This window comes from Carya illinoinensis, chromosome 8 (assembly GCF_018687715.1).
Source record: "Carya illinoinensis cultivar Pawnee chromosome 8, C.illinoinensisPawnee_v1, whole genome shotgun sequence".
Taxonomy (NCBI): domain Eukaryota; kingdom Viridiplantae; phylum Streptophyta; class Magnoliopsida; order Fagales; family Juglandaceae; genus Carya; species Carya illinoinensis.
This window is the reverse complement of record NC_056759.1, coordinates 26,309,658-26,333,507: the sequence shown is the minus strand read 5'-3', so window position 1 is coordinate 26,333,507 and position 23,850 is coordinate 26,309,658. Positions and strand designations below refer to the sequence as shown.

The following is a 23,850-nucleotide window of genomic DNA, read 5'->3' as shown; positions in this document are numbered from 1 at the left end:
CGACGTGGCCTTATAATCACGGATTGGTGCTGTTTGTGCAAAAATAGTGGTAAAACGGCAGACCATCTACTTTTACATTGTGATTTTACTTGAAATATTTGGAACTACTTTTTCAGCAGAATGGGAATAGCATAGGTAATGCCGGGCAAAGTGGTTGAACTGTTAGCCAGCTGGAGAGGGATCACTAGGGCAAGCATGCAATGATTTGATGGCATATTCGTTGATATTGTCATGCTGTTGCTATACTTGCAATGTCAGAAGAAAGCTTCGCAAGATGTTTAACATTACGGTAATCCCTCTCCCACTATATGATCAGTACTTTTCTTGTGGCAACACTATGTATCAGACACATCAACCCACTTAGATAATTATCACCTTCTATAAGACTAACGTTCTGATGCTAAGCGCATTGGCATCCAATTATGTAATTTTCTGCTTAAAATTTAGCTAGAAAAGACATCATACTTTTTTACGTAATCTAGTTCCCATACCTTCCACATTGAATTATCAATAAATTTCACTAAACCATTAAATAATATTTTTTTTTTGTAATATTAAATCTCGCTGAACTATTGAAGTACAAGTATTAAACAAAAACAAAATATTATACAACGGATTTAGCTGAGTTACAGTATCCAGCAATACGTTGGATACTGTAGCCAAAAAGTAGCTGAAAGTTAAATTAGCCAGATATTTGTTTAGTTCAATGTGGGATTTCTTTGTACATCTTTAGTTAAATTATATGTTGCTATATAGTACAAAGAGAGGAATGCGCTGCTCTTACCTTGGATGAGAATTGCAATTCCTTGATGCCGTTTATTTGATACAGCACGTCACCTAGCAGATCACCAAGCTCACAACCTGCACACACAAGATAATCTAATATCCTTTGCCTGAGGTTTCCTGGTGGGGATTCTCCAACAACCAAGTTTGTTACTTGAGAATGTAGATTGAATGAGGGAGTAAACAAAAAAAGGCCAAAAGCCCTACCTGTCACGGGTTCCCTTTTATACGTCTCTCTTGTAACTGACCTGTTTCCTCTAAGTGGGTTCGTATTGAGGGATATCTGGGTTGTTATTGGTAGTGTGGTGCCGGGCAGTTGCTAGATCGTGGGTGTATTGGATCCATAATCCTTGGTCCACGTGTTTCTCATGCCATTAAGAATATGCCCTTGTTTTGAGTCTTGACTACCTCTTCAGTGGGCCTTATCTGGGCCTGGGTCTTGTAGGAAAATATACCCAACACTATTGATGGATCGTTTTCGTGAACATGTACCTTTCAGTGCTCATCTAACGTAAACAGTTTTGAAGATTAGAAGTTTTGGCTATTGTGAAAATTTTGATCTGTAGGTTTATATGGGAAGCGTAGGTACATCCATATAAGAATGACATTCTTTGGGAGGAATATTAATATCTTTGGGTGAAGACCTACCATCCAATCTGTTATACCTGTTCCTTATAATCTTTTGCAAGAAAATATTAGGTAATGTGTTTAGGCAAGGTTGAGTTGGATTCGAGATATGTAATTCTAAGTTAACCCCCCTCCTCAAGTCTTTCTTGTTCTATTGTATTCTGGTTTCTCCAAATTATGACCCTCATTTCCTCTCTTTCGTAGGGAGGCTCCATTGATGATTTCCTTTCGCATTTGATGTGTTGTTGCTGTGCCCTTGTCCAAGAATGGAGAGAGGTGGAGATCCGTGGGGCTTATGGTATTGTCCTCTGCATTGAGCTTTGCTTAATCTTGTCCAATGTTTTAGTTCTCTGATATTGAATAGAAGAAAAGCATCAAAGTGACTCCTCTTAAATGAATTTTGAGGATACCGACCTGTTCTCAGAAAATTTTCACTTAATTTGGTGGATACGTTTACTTCAAGTCATAATAATGATGTTGTTTCTGGTTGGGCTGTCTTGTGACTTCTTTTACCCGGATGTAAACTATTCCAACTTGCAGGTCTTGAGAAGACAAAGACAAGCCGTCCACCCTTGCAATACATGGAATCTTAAGTGATAGAATGGAAGTCTTGATAGTATGAAACTTATATGAACCTTGGCAGCAGTATATAAGGTCGATACTTTTAACCCATATATGCATTGTAGCTGTCTATATCTTCTAAATTCAGCACAGGGTGTATCATAGACAGTTTTTTAGTGTTGTCTCACCTTGTTAATTATTTTATTTTATTTATCATGTCAGTTAACATTGCCTCGAGGATTGATGGGACTAAATATTGACTCGTATCTTGTGGGTAGCCTAAATATTTAGTAATTGAAAAATAGGATGGATTATAGTGCATGTACATATTATAACTCTTTTAACTTATATATATATATATATATATATATATATATGTATATGTGTATGTATGTATATATGTATGAATGTATGCTCCCATGATGATAAACATATAGGTCTACTTTATATACCAGGACCTTAATTTATTTCTCCGGTTAACTATCTATCAAAAAATTATAAGTAATAGTTTTTTTTCAATCCTAATTCTTATCATACTCAATTACATTTGGTGATGTGGCATAATTTAACTGGGTCTTATTTTAGGTTATTGATAGAAAAGGCTGACTTAAAATATGATATATCACTTTGTGACTGAGAATGACAAACTTTAGTATGAGTAATATGATTACTAAAGAGCTATAAGGTATTTTAGAGTAATAGCATACTCAGTTACATTTGGTGATGTGGCATATTTTAGGTTATTGATAGAAGAAATCACTTAAAATATGATATATCATTTTGTGTGACTGAGAATGACAAGATTTAGAATGAGTAATAACATTATTAAAAGACTGTAAGGTATTTTAGAGTGGTGGGATATTTTTATCCTATTATAAGGTGTGGTATCATTCAAGTTTTATGGTACAACACATAATTAAAAACAAATATTTATTCAAAAGAATTTAATGGCATTACATGAAATCATAATAAGTATTTATAATTACTAACAATTATAAATAATAATTACTTATCCATCAGTGGTATTAGGGCTGGTTCGGTTATACAAAACCAAACTATCTCATCTCATATAATCATTACAACTTTTTAAAGTTTATGCACAAAATATAAGAAATAATTTAATTTTTTAAATCCTAAAACAAAATTGGTATTAAAAAATTATATTATAATAATATTTTATTTAAATTTCAATAAACATCTTATTCCATCTAAACTGTATAACCAAACGAGGCAGTATACTTGCCTTCTTCAACTAAAAAGAAAACGAGTGTTGAATCGGAAACTGGCTAGGGGATCCGTGGAGAAACTACGTTTTACGTGGTAAAAGGTAAACGATACCATTTTCATCTTTCTTCCTTTTTATCTTTTCATACTAAAGAGATTTTTTCCATCTTGTTTAATCTTTCCATCGTCTTCCCTTTTTCATTTCATTTCAGAGTTTTTCTTCATCTTCCCTCTATCTACCACCTTCCCCCTCAAAATCCCCCTTAACCCCATTTTCAGGCCTCCCTTCCATCTTCCTTTATTCGTCTTCCACCTTTCCCACTCGAAATCTATCATAAGAAATCTGCGACAAATGACCTTTGAACCCAAAAGCCCATTCCCATAGAAGCACTACCTTCCCACTCGAAATTGACACACGAAACCTAGAAGACAGAAGAAGCCAAATTTGACTTGTTGGTAGCTTGTATGGCTCATGGAGTCATGAAGAAGAAGAAACATTAAAACTGGACGGTTTCCCAAACTTTATTCTCTCTATTCAATGGGAGGGATGGAAAGCATATGGGGTGGAGATTACTTAGAATTCAAGCCATGGAGATGGATTTCAGAGCAAGGAAGAATGATGCATGTACCATCTTACAAGTTTACAGTATTCAATGCAAGACCCAAGACGAGATCTACCACTTGTTCACGTAAAGACGAGTAGAGAAGGATGAGACACCCACATGAAGACGATGACGAAGAGCTCTTCAAAGCCCAAAGACGACAATGACGGTAGCGATCTCTTCTTTCTTTCAGACCCAAAATTGCAGAGTTTTTCTTCCCAGACTCACATGATTTCTAAACTTTTTGAAATCTGAATTTTCCTTCCTCCTCCTCGTTTTCATTTGTGTTATGTTTCACTCTCTTTTTTTTTTTTTTTTAGCTAACGTGGCATGCCGATTCCCCTATGGTTTCGCACCTCGGTTGCATGTAGCAAAATTGTTTAATTAATGGAAAATCTTTCACTAAATTCCCAGCTTGCTTGTATTAGGGAAATTGAAATTTTGCAATATTTGTTTTTGTTTAAATATAAAATTAGCTGATCATGTGATTTGTCTCAAAATTAAATGACTGTGTTTTTTAATTCAATTTTTACTACCTATTGTTTTAATAACCTTCAAATTCTTTCTTCGATTAGAAATTTGTTTATAAAATGTGTTGAGAGTGATAAGAAGAAAGTTGATCCTACATGAATTCGACAAATATATATATATATATATATATTTATATATATAATTAATCAAATCAAAGGAAAGGCTCATTCATTAACTCAACACAAATTTGAAGAACTTGATATGAATTAACACCAAGCCTAGTTTAGATTCAAATTTGATCTTAACTGATCTCATTTAATTATATTATAATAATATTTTATTTAACTTTCAATAAAACATCTTATTCCATCTAAACTGTATAACCAAACGAGGCAACATACTTGCCTTCTTCGACTGAAAAGAAAACGAGTGTTGAAGTGGACCTTCCGAAATGACAGCATTGAAATATCAAAAGTGTTTACATATATGGTCAACTTGTTTAATTAACAGAAACTCTATCGAAAACCGGCTAGGGAATCCACGGAGAAACTGTGTTTTACGTGGTAAAAGGTAAACGATACCATTTTCATCTTTCTTCCTTTTTATCTTTTCATTTCACTAAAGAGATTTTTTCCATCTTGTTTAATCTTTCCATGTCTTCCCCTTTTCATTTTATTTTAGAGTTTTTCTCCATCTTCCCTCTGTCTACCACCTTCCCCTTCAAAATCCCCCTTACCCCCATTTCCAGGCCTCCCTTCCATCTTCCCTTATTCGTCTTCCACCTTTCCCACTCGAAATCTATTATAAGAAATCTGCAACTAAGGACCTTTGAAGCCAAAAGTCCATTCCCACATAAGTCCTACCTTCCCACTCAAAATTGACACACGAAACCTAGAAGACAAAAGAAGCCAAATTCGACTTGTTGGTAGCTTGTATGGCTCATGGAATCCTGATTCCTGAAGAAGAAGAAACATTAAAACTAGACGGTTTCCCAAACTTTATTCTCTCGACTCAATGGGAGGGATGGAAAGCATATGGGGTGGAGATTACTTAGAATTCAAGCCATAGAGATGGATTTCAGAGCAAGGAAGAATGACGCAAGTACCATCTTACAAGTTTACAGTATTCAATGCAGGACCCAAGACAAGATCTACCACTTGTTCACGTAAAGACGAGCAGAGAAGGACAAGACACCCACATGAAGACGATGATGAAGAGCTCTTCAAAACCCAAAGACGACGATGACGGCAACGATCTCTTCTTTCTTTCAGACCCAAAATTGCAGAGTTTTTCTTCCCAGACTCACGTGATTTCTAAACTTTCTGAAATCTGAATTTTCCTTCCTCCTCATTTTCATCTGTGTTATGTTTTGCTCTCTTTTTTTTTTTTTTTTTTTTAGCTAACGTGGCATGCCGATTCCCCTATGGTTTCGCACCTCGGTTGGTAGCAAAATTGTTTAATTAATGGAAAATTTTTCACTAAATTCCCAGCTTGCTTGTATTAGGGAAATTGAAAATTTGCAATATATATATTTTTTTTGTTTAAATATAAAATTAGCTGATCATGTGATTTGTCTCAAAATTAAATGACTATGTTTTTTAATTCAATTTTTACTACCTATTGTTTTAATAACCTTCAAATTCTTTCTTCAATTAGAAATTTGTTTATAAAATGTGTTGAGAGTGATAAGAAGAAAGTTGATCCTACATGAATTCGACAAATATATAAATATATATATATATATAATTAATCAAATCAGAGAAAAGGCTCACTCATTGACTCAACACAAATTTTAAGAACTTGATATGAATTAACACCAAACCTAGCTTAGATTTAAAGTTAATCTTAACTCATCTCATCTAATTATTATGAATTTTTTAAAAATTCACATAAAATATTATAAACAAATTAACTTTTTTAAATTTAAAAACAATAATAATATTCTAACGATATTTTATTCAACTTTCATTTCAACTCACTATCCAAACCTCACATAAACCTATTGTAATAACCAAACCAAAAAAAAAAAAACATTTTGTTTTCTCTTCAAATTCCTATTAAAATGAACATAGAATTTGTCATATGAAGTGGGCATTTCTACCTTGAATTAACACATTTTCTTCTTTTAGAAAAATTTTACTCATCATCCTCACATCATATATTACAGATAATTTTTTAACTTTTTATTTTTTTTCTCTTACCAAATATATAATATATGGATGATGAGTAAAAGAACTCAATTAATTTAAGAAGAATAAAATTAAAAAAAATAAAAAATAAAAATAAATATTGTGTGTGAAGAGATGAATAGCAAAGCTTATTTATGAATAATAAAATGGCGTTTGAAGTTCGGAGTAAAAGATGTTCTTTATGTAATAGTTTTTTTTGAATTTCCACAACCTTTTATATTTTCTATGACGCTGAAACAAACTATAAATTGCATTCATTACTTTTTATTCAAAGCATAACTCTTGACGATGAAAGGGAAACTAAAACAATTAATTTTAACCCATAATTTAATATTTCTTTATACCTAAACTCTTAATTCATTGTGACAGATAAAGCCAATCAGTTTTTTAATAATTCATATGACATCGATATTTACCACCATTAATGATGTTAAACGATTGCTACACTTTGGATCTTACCGTAACTATGAACTTTAATTTTATTTTCTAAATATTTTTTTCCTGTTTTTTGAAAATATTAAGCAAGTTATAAATTAAAAAATAATATGATTAATGATAGAAAATAAACTATTTTTACAACTTTGTTTTTTTTTTTGTAAAATGAAGGATATTGTTGTAAAATAGAATATCATTATTTTATAAAAATGGTCTTTATATAAAATAAATCTAAAAAGAAGATTGTAAAATGACTTATGCCTTCGTGATTATATCGCTTCATTGAAAATGAATTTTAATTTCACAAAACCTCTTTCCTAGAGATGTTAAATAGCTGTACAGCCGTAAGTTTATCATTTCTCAATCTTAAATATTATTAGATATAAGAAACGAATAATATTACATGCAGTTATGAAATATGTAAGTATGATGAATTTTTTTAAAAAAGAATAAGATTTATTATTAAAAATTAATTTTTTAAATAAATTTCATATTTACTTTTTTTAAAGAAAAAACAAAAATATACGATGTTTATGAAATCCACTACTGTAAGTATTATCTTTTTTAATAAACATATAGGTATAACACGTAAAGTTAAAAGAGAAATGCTAAAGCTCCCAAATTTAGAAGCTTTTTTAATTATCGAAAGATTTTTTTTAACTTAGTGATTAAGTAAATTTTTTTAAGTAATGGTGTGAATTTAAAAAAATTATTTAAGAATATAAAAAAAATGAATGCAAAAATCAATTAAATATTAAAAAAAAAGATGCATGCATTCGAGATGATAATTCGGTACCCGGAACATGACTCAACTTAAAAATATGAATTTTACTATTTATAAATAAAATCATATATTAATCTGTATACTAATACTGATTCTTTCGTATTTAAAATTTAAATTAACATTATTTTTAATAAAATTTATTTTTGATTAATTATAGTAGTGTACCTCTTCAATTTGTCCACTTAATACTGTACCTTTAGTGTAAATTATATTATTTTTACTTCTATTTCAAGCATTTTTTAATTTTTTTAAAAAATAAAAAAGTATCAATATAGTAATTATCACTTCTATTTCAAGCATTTCGTTTCGGTCGAAACCATGTCGTCGTCGCAGAAGATTACCCTGAAGAGTCCCGATGGCGAGTCTTTCGAGGTCGACGAGGCTGTGGCTCTCGAGTCTCAGACCATCAAGCACGCGATAGAGCTTTGCGCCGACAACGTCATCCCTGTTCTCAACGTGACAAGCAAGATCTTGGACAAGGTCATCGAGTACTGCAAGAAGCACGTCGAACCGGCCAACTCTGAGGACCGCACCTCCAAAGATGATCTCGAGGCCTGGGACGCGGAGTTCGTCAGGGTTGACCAGGCCACTCTCTTCGATCTCATTCTGGTTTGTTCTCTTCCTTCGCCTCTGATTTGTTCTATCTTTTTATGGCTTTGGTTCGTGTGGGCGATTCTTCCCCTCATGGGTTTCTCGCGGCTTGGGACTCTGAAATTTGGATCTGAATTGATTTCTTTTAGGTTAGGGTTCTGGATTAGGGTTTCGAACCACGTTTTTAGCGTGATGGTTGTTTTGTTAATTTATGATTCTAGGTTTTGAAACTTAGGGTTTTGATTATTTGAATTTGATTTGATTATTTATGTCAAAGTTTTAAATACAGTTGTTTTCGTTGTTTGTTGAATTATTATCATACTAATGGAACCCTAGGAGTTGGCTCAAGTGGTAAAGGAGTTGGTGTTGGTGGTATGCTCCTGCCAAGGTCTAAGGTTTTGAAACTTCTTTGGTGCAAACAATCTGGGCAATTGGACTGGGATTTTTTTACCTGACTTATTGCCAAGGGCTTGTACACCTCTGAGATTAGTCAGGACCCTGTTCTAGGACATTCGGTGCCAATAACAAGAAAAATATTCTTACTAATGGGTGATTTGTTGGTAATTTACTGTTAACACGTGATGATGCGCTGCGGGGTGATGGAGGCTCCTTGAGTATGCAATTAATGGACCAGATGCTTCAAACTGATTCTTGTAGACATAAATAATGTGGATTTTCTAGTATTTTTGTTCTTTGCCAATACGTGGTTGATTTCAGGGTTGTATTTTCTTTACAATATGTCTTTGTTGTTGCATTGTTTTTTTTTTTTTGTCCAAAGTTTAATGTTCTAATTGCTTTGTTGATATCGTTTGCTTCGTCGTTGATACTGCAACTTAATTTCTTTGAGGAGAAAGTACCTATTTTGTTTGAAGATTCTTTCAATCAGTTAACACAAACTTTTTTTTTTCTTTTTTTTTTTTAAATGTCTACCTTATTCTTTAGGAGTAATTTTGTTTATGTTCCTCAAATGAAAATAGCTTGATTTTATGTGAAGGAAAGATATTTTGGTTTGTTTTAAAAATCATTGCCAAGTTGCATTGTTAATTGTTTTACGTTGGCCCTATGCTTGTGATATTTTTTATGATTGTTGCCGATCAAAAAAATATTTTTTATGATTGTTAACACAACAAAAATATTTCTGTGATGTGTATTACGATTGATGTTGATGTTCATTATGGTAATATGACCTGGTTATTTTTATTGATCTTTGAAAAGTCCGAGTTTTGCTAAGAAATATTTGTTCAGTTGTGGTTCTAGTAATGTTGCCTTTTTCAGGCTGCAAACTATTTGAACATCAAAAGCCTCCTGGATCTGACATGCCAGACTGTGGCGGACATGATCAAGGGAAAGACCCCAGAGGAGATCCGTGAGACCTTTAACATCAGGGATGACTTTACCCCGGAGGAAGAGGAAGAGGTTCGTCGGGAGAACCAGTGGGTATTTGAATGATGTATTGAGTGATAATTTTTAGTGGGACTTGGAAACAAAAATGTGATTTACAAACAACTTGGTTTAAGGGTTACTATGTGGGTTCATATGTTAGGCATGTTTGTTTTGGCTTTATCTTCGCTATATACAATCGTATAGTGCTCAAGTGTCATGTAATCCTTTTAAAAAGGTGTGGGGTTTATTATTAAAAAATTAATTTCTTTTCATGTGGATCTCGTATTTATTTATTTTTTAAAAAATAATTAATAATTGCACGGCGCTTGTGCACTCAATAACTATCATTTCTCTTTTTATCTTTATCTTCCCCTGTTTTAAACTCTTGCTTTGTTGAAATCGTAAAACCCTTTGAACTGTAAATAATATTCAGATTCTGATCGGGGGCACTGTTAGTAGATGGTTCTGCTATCAATTTCTCTGTCATTTCAATAGTTTATATTCCTTATTTATTGTGATAAGGAATATAAATCTGTGTGCATTTGAAAGCTTTGTTCTGTCTGAGTGCAGCACTCACCGATTTAGCAATTGACTGAGGATCGGTGGTCGAGGATTTGAACTTAGCATGGCAGGATTCAGCTTCTCCCTCTTCATATCCATTCTTTTTAATAGATTCCCTTGGTCGTGTGCTGTGGGTGGGAAGACAGGATAGGGTTTTGGTGGTGGATTGTTAGATTTGGAAAATGATTACCTTGGCACACGTTTACAACTACACATTAAATGAAGGTAGTTTAGGAATGTTGAAATTCATTTTTAATGAAGTATCATCTTAATTGCATTGGTTGATTGTAAAATGATTATAAAAGAGTGGTAAGTTTGCTCTTTAAACCGATCACATATTTTTGCACTAGTTGTCGAAGTGAGTGGTCACATATTATTACATATATGGTCAGCTTGTTTAATTAACAGAAACTCTATCGAAAACCGGATAGGGGATCTGCAGAGAAATTGTGTTTTACGTGGTAAAAGGTAAACGATACCATTTTCATCTTTCTTCATTTTTATCTTTTCATTTCATTAAAGAGATTTTTTCCATCTTGTTTAATCTTTTCATGTCTTCCCTTTTTCATTTCATTTCGGAGTTTTTCTCCATCTTCCCTTTGTCTACCACCTTCCCCTTCAAAATCCCCCTTACCCCCATTTCCAGGCCTCCCTTCCATCTTCCCTTATTCGTCTTCCACATTTCCCACTCGAAATCTGTCATAAGAAATCTGCGACTAAGGACCTTTGAAGCCAAAATCCCATTCCCACATAAGTCCTACCTTCCCACTCAAAATTGACACACGAAACCTAGAAGACAAAAGAAGCCAAATTCGACTTGTTGGTAACTTGTATGGCTCATGGAGTCCTGATTTCTGAAGAAGAAGAAACATTAAAACTGGATGGTTTCCCAAACTTTATTCTCTCTACTCAATGGGAGGGATGGAAAGCATATGGGGTGGAGATTACTTAGAATTCAAGCCGTAGAGATGGATTTCAGAGCAAGGAAGAATGATGCATGTACCATCTTACAAGTTTACAGTATTCAATGCAGGACCCAAGACGTGATCTACCACTTGTTCACGTAAAGACGAGCAAAGAAGGACAAGACACCCACATGAAGACGATGACGAAGAACTCTTCAAAACCCAAAGACGATGACGACGGCAGAGATCTCTTCTTTCTTTCAGACCCAAAATTGCAGAGTTTTTATTCCCAGGCTCACGTGATTTCTAAACTTTTTGAAATCTGAATTTTCCTTTCTCCTCATTTTCATCTGTGTTATGTTTTGCTCTTTTTTTTTTTTTTTTTTTTAAGCTAACGTGGCATGCAAATTCCCCTATGGTTTCGCACGTCGGTTGCATGTAGCAAAATTGTTTAATTAATGAAAAATCTTTCACTAAATTCCCAGCTTGCTTGTATTAGGGAAATTGAAAATTTGCAATATTTTTTTTTTTGTTTAAATATAAAATTAGCTGATCATGTGATTTGTCTCAAAATTAAATGACTGTTTTTTAATTCAATTTTTACTACCTATTGTTTTAATAACCTTCAAATTCTTTCTTCGATTAGAAATTTGTTTATAAAATGTGTTGAGAGTGATAAGAAGAAAGTTGATCTACGTGAATTCGACAAATATATATATATATATATATATATAATTAATCAAATCAGAGGAAAGGCTCACTCAGTGACTCAACACAAATTTGAAGAACTTGATATGAATTAACAACAAGCCTAGTTTAGATTCAAATTTGATCTTAACTCATTTCATTTAATTATTATAAATTTTTCAAAAATTCACATAAAATATAATAAATAATTTAACTTTTTCAAATTTAAAAACAATTATAATATTAAAAAATAATATTCTAACGATATTTTATTCAACTTTCATGTCAACTCACCATTCAAATCTCACCAAAACCTATTGTAATAACCAAACCATAGAAAAGAAAATAAAAAAAAAAAAAAAAAAAAAACATTTTGTTTTCTCTTCAAATTCCTATTAAAATGAACATAGAATTTGTCATATGAAGTGGCCATTTCTACCTTGAATTAACACATATTCTTCTTTTAGAAAAATTTTACTCATCATCCTCACACCATACATTACAGATAATTTTTTATTTTTTATTTTTTTTTCTCTTACCAAATGTATAATATATGGATGATGAGTAAAAGAACTCAATTAATTTAAGAAGAATAAAATTAAAAAAAAAATAAAAAATAAAAATAAATATTGTGTGTGAGAGCATCCTCATCCCATTCCTCATCCACATCCCTATAATTTAACTCAAAATCACCTTTCCTCAAATTTTTTCCTAAATTTTATTCATCTTTCAAAAACCTCCTATATCTCATTCCCCATCCCTATCTCTATTCTATTAAATAATATTTTTCTATTCTTTTTTTTATTACTTTTTTCTTTCACTTCTATTTACAAATTTAACTACTTAATATTTTTTCTTATTTTTTGAACTATTACTCTAGTGAATATTTTAAACAAAAATTTAAATTATTTTTTTGTGAATATAATAATATTTTTAAAATTAATTTTTTTATATTTTCGTAATTAATTAAATTATTTTTAACATTATTATTTAAAACTATAATAAATATGAGTATGAGAGAAAGTGTAGATGATTGAAAAATTATTTATTTTATATATTAGAATAAAATATTAATAAAAATGATTTAGGGAATGAATAGTGAGTCCCCAAATATGGGGACTTACTGTTTATTCCCTAAACATTTTCCCTAAAATAAGGATCCGGATGTGAGGGGTATTTTGACCAAAACTCTAAAATAAACCCCAAATTATGGGGAATATGGAACTTTGGGGGATGGGGATGCTCTGAAGAGATGAATAGCAAAGCTTATTTATGAATAATAAAATGGCGTTTGAAGTTCGGAGTAAAAGATGTTCTTTATGTAATAGTTTTTTTTTGAATTTCCACTACCTTTTATATTTTCTATGACGCTGAAACAAACTATAAATTGCATTCATTACTTTTTATTCAAAGCATAACTCTTGACGATGAAAGGGAAACTAAACTCTTAATTCATTGTAACTAACGTGACAGATAATCAAGCCAATCAGTTTTCTTAATCATTTATGTGGCATCGATATTTACCGTAACTATGAACTTTAATTTTATTTTCTACATATATTTTTCTCTGTTTTTTGAAAATATTAAGCAAGTTATAAATTATAAAATAATATGATTAATAATAGAAAATAAACTATTTTTTCAAAATTTTTTTTTTGTTGATAAAATGAAGGATATTGTTGTAAAATAGAGTATCATTATTTTATAAAAATGGTCTTTATATAAAATAAATCTAAAAAGAAAGTTGTAAAATGACTTATGTCTTTGTGATTATGTGGCTTCATTGAAAATGAATTTTAATTTCACAAAACCTCTTTCCTAGAGATGTTAAATAGTTGTACAGCCGTAAGTTAATCATTTCTCAATCCCAAATATTATTTGATATAAGAAACGAAAAATGTTACGTATAGTTATGAAATACGTACGTGTCATAAAATTTTTTTAAAAAAGAATAAAATTTATTATTAAAAAATTAATATTTATTTTATATAAATTTCATATTTACTTTTTTTTAAAAAAATACAAAAAGATACGATATTTATGAACTCCACTACTATAAGTATTATCTTTTAAAATAAACATATAGGTATAACACGTAAAGTTAAAAGAGAAATGCTAAAGCATCCAAATTCGGAAGCTTTTTTTATTACCAAATGATTTTTTTTTAATTTCTTTTAACTTAGTGATTAAGTAAGTAAATTTTTTTAAATACTGGTGTGATTTTTTTTTTAAATTAAGAATATAAAAAAAATAAATGAAAAAAACAATTAAAAATTTTAAAAATAAAAGGATGCATTCGAGATGATAATTCGGTAACTGTAGCATAACCCAACTTAAAAATATGAGTTTTGCTACTTATAAACAAAGTCACGCGCTAATCTGCATAACAATACTGATTCTTTTATATTTAAAATTTAAATTAATATTATTTTTAATAAAATTTATTTTTTAACTAATTATATTAAATTAGTGCACATATTAATACTTTACAACTAAATTATTCCTAAAAAAATTTAGTAATGCTATATAAGCTATGCACGTGCAAGCACAGGATAGAAAAAGTAGTACCCATTAGCAAATTGTTTGAATAACCTTTTAAGAGCTGGCTCTGCGGCCGGTACCTCTATTGATTTTGTATGTTTTTTTAACACTTTTTAATATTTTATTTTAAATAAATTATAATATTATTATAAAATACTTACTTAATCATTAAAAAAAACAATCTAATGTGAGCCCCAGCTGGCTCCCGTCAGGTTTTTAACCTTTTTGGAAGTACTGTACCTCTTCAATTTGTCCACTTAGTAGTGTACCTTTAGTATAAATTATATATTTTTACTTTTTATTTCAAGTATTTTTTAAAAATTAAAAAGTATCAATATAATAATAATCACTTTCTTATTTAATAATTAATTTTTTTTTAAAAAAATTAAATCTATAAATGATAAAAATAAGAGAGCATACAAGAATTATTCAACCTTTTATTATTCAAAGAGTTTACGTAAATTATTTCTCTTTTCTTTAAAGGAGCAAAAGGAAAGGGCACGAAAAGTCGAGTGTTTTCTGCCCTTTTTATTTCCTGTTCTCTCTTCTCTTTGCAGGATAGCAAACGTCTCGTTTTGATCGAAACCATGTCGTCGTCGAAGAAGATCATCCTGAAGAGTTCCGATGGCGAGTCCTTCGAGGTCGACGAGGCTGTGGCTCTCGAGTCTCAGACCATCAAGCACATGATAGAGGACGATTCCGCCGACAACGGCATCCCTCTTCCCAACGTGACAAGCAAGATCTTGGCCAAGGTCATCGAGTACTGCAAGAAGCACGTCGAACCGGCCAACTCTGAGGACCGCACCTCCGAAGATGATCTCAAGGCCTGGGACGCGGAGTTCGTCAGGGTTGACCAGGCCACTCTCTTCGATCTCATTCTGGTTTGTTCTGTTCCTTTGCCTCTGATTTGTTCTATATTTTTATGGCTTCGGTTCGTGTGGGCGATTCTTCCCCTCATGGGTTTGTCGCGGCTTGGGACTCTGAAATTTGGATCTGAATTGATTTCTTTTAGGTTAGGGTTCTGGATTAGGGTTTCGAACCACGTTTTTAGCGTGATGGTTGTTTTGTTAATTTATGATTGTAGGTTTTGAAACTTAGGGTTTTGATTATTTGAATTTGATTTGATTATTTATGTCAAAGTTTTAAATACAGTTGTTTTCGTTGTTTGTTGAATTATTATCATACTAATGGAACCCTAGGAGTTGGCTCAAGTGGTAAAGGAGTTGGTGTTGGTGGTATGCTCCTGCCAAGGTCTAAGGTTTTGAAACTTCTTTGGTGCAAACAATCTGGGCAATTGGACTGGGATTTTTTTACCTGACTTATTGCCAAGGGCTTGTACACCTCTGAGATTAGTCAGGACCCTGTTCTAGGACATTCGGTGCCAATAACAAGAAAAATATTCTTACTAATGGGTGATTTGTTGGTAATTTACTGTTAACACGTGATGATGCGCTGCGGGGTGATGGAGGCTCCTTGAGTATGCAATTAATGGACCAGATGCTTCAAACTGATTCTTGTAGACATAAATAATGTGGATTTTCTAGTATTTTTGTTCTTTGCCAATACGTGGTTGATTTCAGGGTTGTATTTTCTTTACAATATGTCTTTGTTGTTGCTTTTTTTTTTGTCCAAAGTTTAATGTTCTAATTGCTTTGTTGATATCGTTTGCTTCGTCGTTGATACTGCAACTTAATTTCTTTGAGGAGAAAGTACCTATTTTGTTTGAAGATTCTTTCAATCAGTTAACACAAACTTTTTTTTTTCCCTCTTTTTTTTTTTTTTTAAATGTCTACCTTATTCTTTAGGAGTAATTTTGTTTATGTTCCTCAAATGAAAATAGCTTGATTTTATGTGAAGGAAAGATATTTTTGTTTGTTTTAAAAATCATTGCCAAGTTGCATTGTTAATTGTTTTACGTTGGCCCTATGCTTGTGATATTTTTTATGATTGTTGCCGATCAAAAAAATATTTTTTATGATTGTTAACACAACAAAAATATTTCTGTGATGTGTATTACGATTGATGTTGATGTTCATTATGGTAATATGACCTGGTTATTTTTATTGATCTTTGAAAAGTCCGAGTTTTGCTAAGAAATATTTGTTCAGTTGTGGTTCTAGTAATGTTGCCTTTTTCAGGCTGCAAACTATTTGAAGATCAAAAGCCTCCTGGATCTGGGATGCCAGACTGTGGCGGACATGATCAAGGGAAAGACCCCAAAGGAGATCCATAGGATCTTAAAACCCGGGCAAAGTCTTGCCCCGGAGGAAGAGGAAGAGGTCCGTCGGGAGAACCAGTGGGCATTTGAATGATGTATTGAGTGATAATTTTTAGTGGGACTTGGAAACAAAAATGTGATTTACAAACAACTTGGTTTAAGGGTTACTATGTGGGTTCATATGTTAGGCATGTTTGTTTTGGCTTTATCTTCGCTATATACAATCGTGTAGTGCGTAAGTGTCATGTAATCGCTTTAAAAAAGTGTGGGGTTCATTATTAAAAAATTAATTTCTATTCATGTGAATCTCTTGCACGGCACTTGTGCACTCAACGACTATCATGTCTCTTTTTTATCTTTATCTTCCCCTGTTTTAAACTCTTGCTTTGTTGAAATCGTAAAACCCTTTGAACTGTAAATAATATTCAGATTCTGATCGGGGGCACTGTTAGTAGATGGTTCTGCCATCAATTTCTCTGCCATTTCAATAGTTTATATTCCTTATTTATTGTGATAAGGAATATAAATCTGTGTGCATTTGAAAGCTTTGTTCTGTCTGAGTGCAGCACTCACCGATTTAGCAATTGACAGAGGATCGGTGGTGGGGGATTTGAACTTAGCATGGCAGGATTCAGCTTCTCCCGCTTCATATCCATTCTTTTTAATAGATTCCCTTGGTCGTGTGCTGTGGGTGGGAAGACAGGATAGGGTTTTGGTGGTGGATTATTAGATTTGGAAAATGATTACCTTGTCACACGTTTACAACTACACATTAAATGAAGGTAGTTTAGGAATGTTGAAATTCATTTTTAATGAAGTATCATCTTAATTGCATTGGTTGATTGTAAAATTATTATAAAAGAGTGGTAAGTTTGCTCTTTAAACCGGTCACATATTTTTGCACTAGTTGTTGAAGTGAGTTGTCGCTTTAGAGAGGCAAGATAGCATTTTCCATTTAAATGTGTCACATGAAGAGTAGTTCTACTAACTATTGTTTGACAGCCTGCATTTTTTTTTTTAACTTTTTTTTTTTAGGGGAAACTTGTGTTGTCATTAAGTTATAACAAAGTAGGGATACAGGAGGGAATAGCATCCACAGTCATGATGCCATTATTGATGCTTAGAGCATCTTTACATAACACGTGAGCTAAAGTTTTACAAATTCTCTTAGTATGCCTGGCTGTCCAGTTGGTAAAAGAGTTTAAAGCAGTCTTAGTGTCCTTGATCAAAATGCCTACATAGGAATCTGTTTCTATTAGGGACTTGAGGCAATTAACAACTTGCAAGGAGTCTCCTTTTAAGATCACATCCTGCCACCCTAGTGATTTTAAGAACATGGAAATTTGAAATGTAGCAAAAGTTTCAGCTAATAGGGGGTCTGGGAAGAGGCTATGGTTCATTCTCAGGGTGGCACACACCTTCCCTTCCCAATTACGTATACTAGCCACAACTCCCACCTCACAATTGGTTTTGTCAAGTCCAGCATTCCAATTTAGTTTCAGTTTTCCTTGTGGAGGAGCTTCCCATTGGGAGTAATCGTTGGAATCAATGGAGCATTCCTGAGCTGGCTACTGAGTCTGGTAGACCTCTTCGATGAGTATTTTGACAGCTTGAATTATAGAGTTTGGGTGTGAGAAGTTGTTACTGAATACAAGCCCATTTCTTCTTTTCCAAATCTTCCAAGCAATAAGAGCAAATTCCATCAGCTCCTGTTCTTCAAGGGTCTTGAGTAGTACCCATTAGCAAATTATTTGAATAACCTTTTAAAAGGTCACTTTGCGGCCGGTACCTCCATGGATTTTGTATTTTTTTTTATTACTTTTTAATATTTTATTTTTAAAAAATTATAATATTATTATAAAATACTTACTTAATCATTAATAAAAATAAATAAATAAACAATCTAATGTGAGTGCCAGCTGGCTCCCCATCATTTTTTTTAACCTTTTTGGTAGTACTGTACCTCTTCAATTTGTCCACTTAGTTTTGTACCTTTAGGTTTAGTTCGGCCATTGGGATTTTTTATCTTAAACACAAAATTTTTATTTCATCATTATAATTTTTTCAAATTTCTATATAAAATATAATAAACAATTCAACTTTTTCTTAATTTTTTTAAATCTCAAAATAATAATAATATTAAAATATAATATTTTAATATTTAATCTTAAAACTTAAAATTTTCATCTGAGAAATCTCAGTGACCAAACAGAATCTCTGTAAATTATAAATTTTTTACTTTTAATTTCAAGCATTTTTTTATTTTTATTTTTAAATAAAAAATATAAATATAGTAATAATCACTTCCTTATTCAATAAGTAAAATTTTTTTAAAGAATTAAATATATAAATGATGAAAATAAGAGAGCATACAAGAATTATTCAACCTTTTATCATTCAAAGAGTTTACGTAAATTATTTCTCTTTTCTTTAAAGGAGCGCTACTTTTACCGATATTTATTTTGATATCAATATTGTATTCTAATTATTTTGTGTGTATTTTCTTCAAAAAAATATTAAAATCAAAAAAATATAATACCTAAAAAATAAATAAATAAAAATAAAAAAATGATAACTATAATTATGAATGCGTAAATATAATATAATTATTTTAAAAAATAAATAAATATGGTATTTATATAAAAAAATTAATTTTTAATAATAAAATTAATTTTTTTAATACGACTGTACTAATATTTAATATTAATTTTATAAAATATTAAAAAACATAAAATAAAAATAAATAAACACTCAATAAAAATATCATTTTCCTGTAAAAAATCGAAAATAGTTGTCAACTCGAAATCATGAATCTCGGACTTTTACGCATCGGAAATGTATTAATGTATTATAAATGAAAAAGTATTGGCATCAGCCCCTGTTTGGGGGCAGCCAAAACACACCTTACGTGTCCTAAGATGAAAAGACCAAAAACACCCCACAACAAAACAAGTCTTTTTTCTCCCTCTCTCTACCCCGTGTGTCGCCCAAGCCACCCGGCCCCTGCCCCTCCTCTACCCCCAGCCCCACCACCCGTGTCGGCATCCCCACCCCCACCCCCACCCCCACCCGGCGTCGGCATCCTCACCCCCACTCGTACCCCCCGTCGCCCATCTAGGCCAAATGAGAGTAATGGCTGTGCATGGAGGGGGCTGAGAGAGGTGGGGGTGGAGTTGGTGGTGGCTGAGGGAGGCTCTAGGTGGAGGCTGGAAGCCGTGGGTGGCGGCATACGGCGGGGTAAGGGGCAGGACCCATTTCGAGTTTGGAAGCCGTGGGTGAGGGAGGCTGGAAGCCGTGGGTGGCGGCATAATCCGTGGGCTTGGTGGTGCTCGACGGTGGGGCTGGAGGCTGACGACGGCGGCGGTTGTAGCGGCAAACCGTGTAGGCAAACCGTGCTCGACGGTGGGGTAGGAGATTTGAAGGTGGCTGGAGGTGGCCGGCGTGATGGGGAGTCGAATGGTGGTGTCCGGTGGCACTGCTGGTGGCGCACGGCGGGGCTGGGTGAGGCTGTGAGCTGAGAGAGAATTGGGTGAGGGGAGAGGGAACCGGGTGGGAGGGGGAAACAGGATTTTGCGAAAAAAAAAAAAAAAAAAAAAAAAAAAAAAAAACCAACACGTAAGGTGTGCTCCGGATCAGCCGTGTACAGGGGCTGATCCGTAGCAAATTATAAATAGTGGTTCACGAAAAGTCGAGTGTTTTCTGCCCTTTTTATTTCCTGTTCTCTCTTCTTTTTGCAGGATAGCAAACGTCTCGTTTCGATCGAAACCATGTCGTCGTCGAAGAAGATCACCCTGAAGAGTTCCGATGGCGAGTCCTTCGAGGTCGACGAGGCTGTGGCTCTCGAGTCTCAGACCATCAAGCACATGATAGAGGACGATTGCGCCGACAACGGCATCCCTCTTCCCAACGTGACAAGCAAGATCTTGGCCAAGGTCATCGAGTACTGCAAGAAGCACGTCGAACCGGCCAACTCTGAGGACCGCACCTCCGAAGATGATCTCAAGGCCTGGGACGCGGAGTTCGTCAGGGTTGACCAGGCCACTCTCTTCGATCTCATTCTGGTTTGTTCTCTTCCTTTGCCTCTGATTTGTTCTATATTTTTATGGCTTCGGTTCGTGTGGGCGATTATTCCCCTCATGGGTTTCTCGTGGCTTGGGACTCCGAAATTTGGATCTGAATTGATTTCTTTCAGGTTAGGGCTTCTGGATTAGGGTTTTGAACCACGTTTTTAGCGTGATGGTTGTTTTGTTAATTTATGATTCTAGGTTTTGAAACTTAGGGTTTTGATTATTTGAATTTGATTTGATTATTTATGTCAAAGTTTTAAATACAGCTGTTTTCGTTATTTGTTGAATTATTATCATACTAATGGAACCCTAGGAGTTGGCTCAAGTGGTAAAGGAGTTGGTGTTGGTGGTATGCTCCTGCCAAGGTCTAAGGTTTTTCTTTGGTGCAAACAATCTGGGCAATTGGACTGGGATTTTTTTCCCTGACTTATTGCCAAGGGCCTGTACACCTCTGAGATTAGTCAGGACCCTGTTCTAGGACATTCGGTGCCAATAACAAGAAAAATATTCTTACTAATGGGTGATTTGTTGGTAATTTACTGTTAACACGTGATGATGCTCTGCGGGGTGATGGAGGCTCCTTGAGTATGCAATTAATGGACCAGATGCTTCAAACTGATTCTTGTAGACATAAATAATCTGGATTTTCTAGTATTTTTGTTCTTTGCCAATACGTGGTTGATTTCAGGGTTGTATTTTCTTTACAATATGTCTTTGTTGTTGCTTTTTTTTTTTTTTTGTCCGAAGTTTAATGTTCTAATTGCTTTGTTGATTTCGTTTGCTTCGTCGTTGATACTGCAACTTAATTTCTTTGAGGAGAAAGTACCTATTTTGTTTGAAGATTCTTTCAATCAGTTAACACAAACTTTTTTTTTTCCCTCTTTTTTTTTTTTTTTTTTTTTTTTTTTTTTTTTTTTTTTTGTTTTAAGTCTGTCTACCTTATTCTTTAGGAGTAATTTTGTTTATGTTCCTCAAATGAAAATAGCCTGATTTTATGTGAAGGAAAGATATTTTGGTTTGTTTTAAAAATCACTGCCAAGTTGCATTGTTAATTGTTTTACGTTGGCCCTATGCTTGTGATATTTTTTATGATTGTTGCCGATCAAAAAAATATTTTTTATGATTGTTAACACAACGAAAATATTCTGTGATGTGTATTACGATTGATGTTGATGTTCATTATGGTAATATGACCTGGTTATTTTTATTGATCTTTGAAAAGTCCGAGTTTTGCTAAGAAATATTTGTTCAGTTGTGGTTGTAATACTGTTGCCTTTTTCAGGCTGCAAACTATTTGAACATCAAAAGCCTCCTGGATCTGACATGCCAGACTGTGGCGGACATGATCAAGGGAAAGACCCCAGAGGAGATCCGCAAGACCTTTAACATCAAGAATGACTTTACCCCGGAGGAAGAGGAAGAGGTTCGTCGGGAGAACCAGTGGGCATTTGAATGATGTATTGAGTGATAATTTTTAGTGGGACTTGGAAACAAAAATGTGATTTACAAACAACTTGGTTTAAGGGTTACTATGTGGGTTCATATGTTAGGCATGTTTGTTTTGGCTTTATCTTCGCTATATACAATCGTGTAGTGCGTAAGTGCCATGTAATCGTTTTAAAAAAGTGTGGGGTTTATTATTAAAAAATTAATTTCTTTTTATGTGGATCTCGTATTTATTTACTTTTTTTAAAAATAATTGCATGGCGCGTATGCACTCAACAACTATCATTTCTCTTTTTTATCTTTATCTTCCCCTGTTTTAAACTCTTGCTTTGTTGAAATCGTAAAACCCTTTGAACTGTAAATAATATTCAGATTCTGATCGGGGGCACTGTTAGTAGATGGTTCTGCCATCAATTTCTGTGTCATTTCAATAGTTTATATTCCTTATTTATTGTGATAAGGAATATAAATCTGTGTGCATTTGAAAGCTTTGTTCTGTCTGAGTGCAGCACTCACCGATTTAGCAATTGACAGAGGATCGGTGGTCGAGGATTTGAACTTAGCATGGCAGGATTCAGCTTCTCCCTCTTCATATCCATTCTTTTTAATAGATTCCCTTGGTCGTGTGCTGTGGGGGGGAAGACAGGATAGGGTTTTGGTGGTGGATTATTAGATTTGGAAAATGATTACCTTGGCACACGTTTACAACTACACATTAAATGAAGGTAGTTTAGGAATGTTGAAATTCATTTTTAATGAAGTATCATCTTAATTGCATTGATTGATTGTAAAATGATTGTAAAAGAGTGGTAAGTTTGCTCTTTAAACCGATCACATATTTTTGCACTAGTTGAAAGTGAGTGGTCGCTTTAGAGAGGAAACATAGCATTTTCCATTTAAATGTGTCACATGAAGAGTAGTTCTACTAACTATTGTTTGATAGATTGCATTCCCTTTTTTTTCTTTTTTTTTTTTAGGGGAAACTTGTGTTGTCATTAAGTTATAACAAAGTCGGGATACAGGAGGGAATAGCATCCACAGTCATGACGCTATTATTGATGCTTAGAGCTTCTTTACATAACACGTGAGCTAAAGTGTTACAAATTCTCTTAGTATGCCTGGCTGTCCAGTTGGTGAAAGAGTTTAAAGTAGTCTTAGTGTCCTTGATCAAAATGCCTACATAGGAATTTGTTTCTATTGGAGACTTGAGGCAATTAACAACTTGCAAGGAGTCTCCTTTTAAGATCACGTCCTGCCACCCTAGTGATTTTAAGAACATGGAAGCTTGAAATGTAGCAAAAGCTTCAGCTAATAGGGGGTCTGGGTGGCAAACACCTTCCCTTCCCAGTTACGTATACTAGCCACAACTCCTACCTTAATTGGTTTTGTCAAGTCTAGCATCCCAATTTAGTTTCAGTTTTCCTTGTGGAGGAGCTTCCCGTTGGGAGTAATCGTTGGAATCAATGGAGCATTCCTGAGCTAGCTGCTGAGTCTGGTGGACCTCTTCGATGAGTAGTTTGACAGCTTGGATTATAGAGTTTGGGTGTGAGAAGTTATAACTGAATTCAAGCCCATTCCTTCTTTTCCAAATCTTCTAAGCAATAAGAGCAAATTCCATCAGCTCCTGTTCTTCAAGGGTCTTGAGTAGAAGTTCCATCAGGGTCTTGAAAGATTGAAAAAGGAAGTTAGTTTTTTGGATCTTCTTTCCACAATGACTCCAGACATCTTTGGCAGATGGACAATCCTATAAAGCATGCTCGATTGTTTCAGGGTAA

The 23,850-nt window shown here is 33.5% G+C and overlaps 4 protein-coding genes across 4 annotated transcripts; all 4 read left to right on the top strand.

Moving 5' to 3' along the window:
• Nucleotides 1–189: 189 nt before the first annotated feature.
• Nucleotides 190–2,158, top strand: LOC122319431 (protein MID1-COMPLEMENTING ACTIVITY 1-like). Its single transcript, XM_043137495.1, has 3 exons — nucleotides 190–289; nucleotides 1,615–1,708; nucleotides 1,951–2,158. The coding sequence occupies exons 1-3, from the start codon at nucleotides 209–211 to the stop codon at nucleotides 2,001–2,003; spliced, it is 228 nt and encodes a 75-aa protein (XP_042993429.1). The 5' UTR covers nucleotides 190–208; the 3' UTR covers nucleotides 2,004–2,158.
• Nucleotides 2,159–7,969: 5,811 nt separating this feature from the next.
• Nucleotides 7,970–9,922, top strand: LOC122274234 (SKP1-like protein 1B). Its single transcript, XM_043083251.1, has 2 exons — nucleotides 7,970–8,285; nucleotides 9,543–9,922. The coding sequence occupies exons 1-2, from the start codon at nucleotides 7,995–7,997 to the stop codon at nucleotides 9,714–9,716; spliced, it is 465 nt and encodes a 154-aa protein (XP_042939185.1). The 5' UTR covers nucleotides 7,970–7,994; the 3' UTR covers nucleotides 9,717–9,922.
• A 4,885-nt stretch (nucleotides 9,923–14,807) lies between these two features.
• Nucleotides 14,808–16,862, top strand: LOC122318780 (SKP1-like protein 1A). The gene is made up of 2 exons (XM_043136387.1): nucleotides 14,808–15,225; nucleotides 16,483–16,862. Exons 1-2 carry the CDS (start codon nucleotides 14,932–14,934, stop codon nucleotides 16,654–16,656), a joined length of 468 nt encoding a protein of 155 aa, XP_042992321.1. The 5' UTR covers nucleotides 14,808–14,931; the 3' UTR covers nucleotides 16,657–16,862.
• A 3,380-nt stretch (nucleotides 16,863–20,242) lies between these two features.
• Nucleotides 20,243–22,291, top strand: LOC122318779 (SKP1-like protein 1A). The gene is made up of 2 exons (XM_043136386.1): nucleotides 20,243–20,623; nucleotides 21,912–22,291. The coding sequence occupies exons 1-2, from the start codon at nucleotides 20,330–20,332 to the stop codon at nucleotides 22,083–22,085; spliced, it is 468 nt and encodes a 155-aa protein (XP_042992320.1). The 5' UTR covers nucleotides 20,243–20,329; the 3' UTR covers nucleotides 22,086–22,291.
• The last annotated feature ends 1,559 nt before the right edge of the window (nucleotides 22,292–23,850 follow it).

Bases quoted from the DNA above. Each gene is read 5' to 3' on its own strand.
- LOC122318779 (XM_043136386.1), top strand. From the start codon at position 20,330: ATGTCGTCGTCGAAGAAGATCACCCTGAAGAGTTCCGATGGCGAGTCC. The intron at 20,624-21,911 runs GTTTGTTCTCTT...TGCCTTTTTCAG, and splicing joins CTCTCTTCGATCTCATTCTG to GCTGCAAACTATTTGAACAT.
- LOC122319431 (XM_043137495.1), top strand. From the start codon at position 209: ATGGCATATTCGTTGATATTGTCATGCTGTTGCTATACTTGCAATGTC. The intron at 290-1,614 runs GTAATCCCTCTC...TCTCTTTCGTAG, and splicing joins GCAAGATGTTTAACATTACG to GGAGGCTCCATTGATGATTT. The intron at 1,709-1,950 runs GTATTGTCCTCT...TCCAACTTGCAG, and splicing joins GGAGATCCGTGGGGCTTATG to GTCTTGAGAAGACAAAGACA.
- LOC122274234 (XM_043083251.1), top strand. From the start codon at position 7,995: ATGTCGTCGTCGCAGAAGATTACCCTGAAGAGTCCCGATGGCGAGTCT. The intron at 8,286-9,542 runs GTTTGTTCTCTT...TGCCTTTTTCAG, and splicing joins CTCTCTTCGATCTCATTCTG to GCTGCAAACTATTTGAACAT.
- LOC122318780 (XM_043136387.1), top strand. From the start codon at position 14,932: ATGTCGTCGTCGAAGAAGATCATCCTGAAGAGTTCCGATGGCGAGTCC. The intron at 15,226-16,482 runs GTTTGTTCTGTT...TGCCTTTTTCAG, and splicing joins CTCTCTTCGATCTCATTCTG to GCTGCAAACTATTTGAAGAT.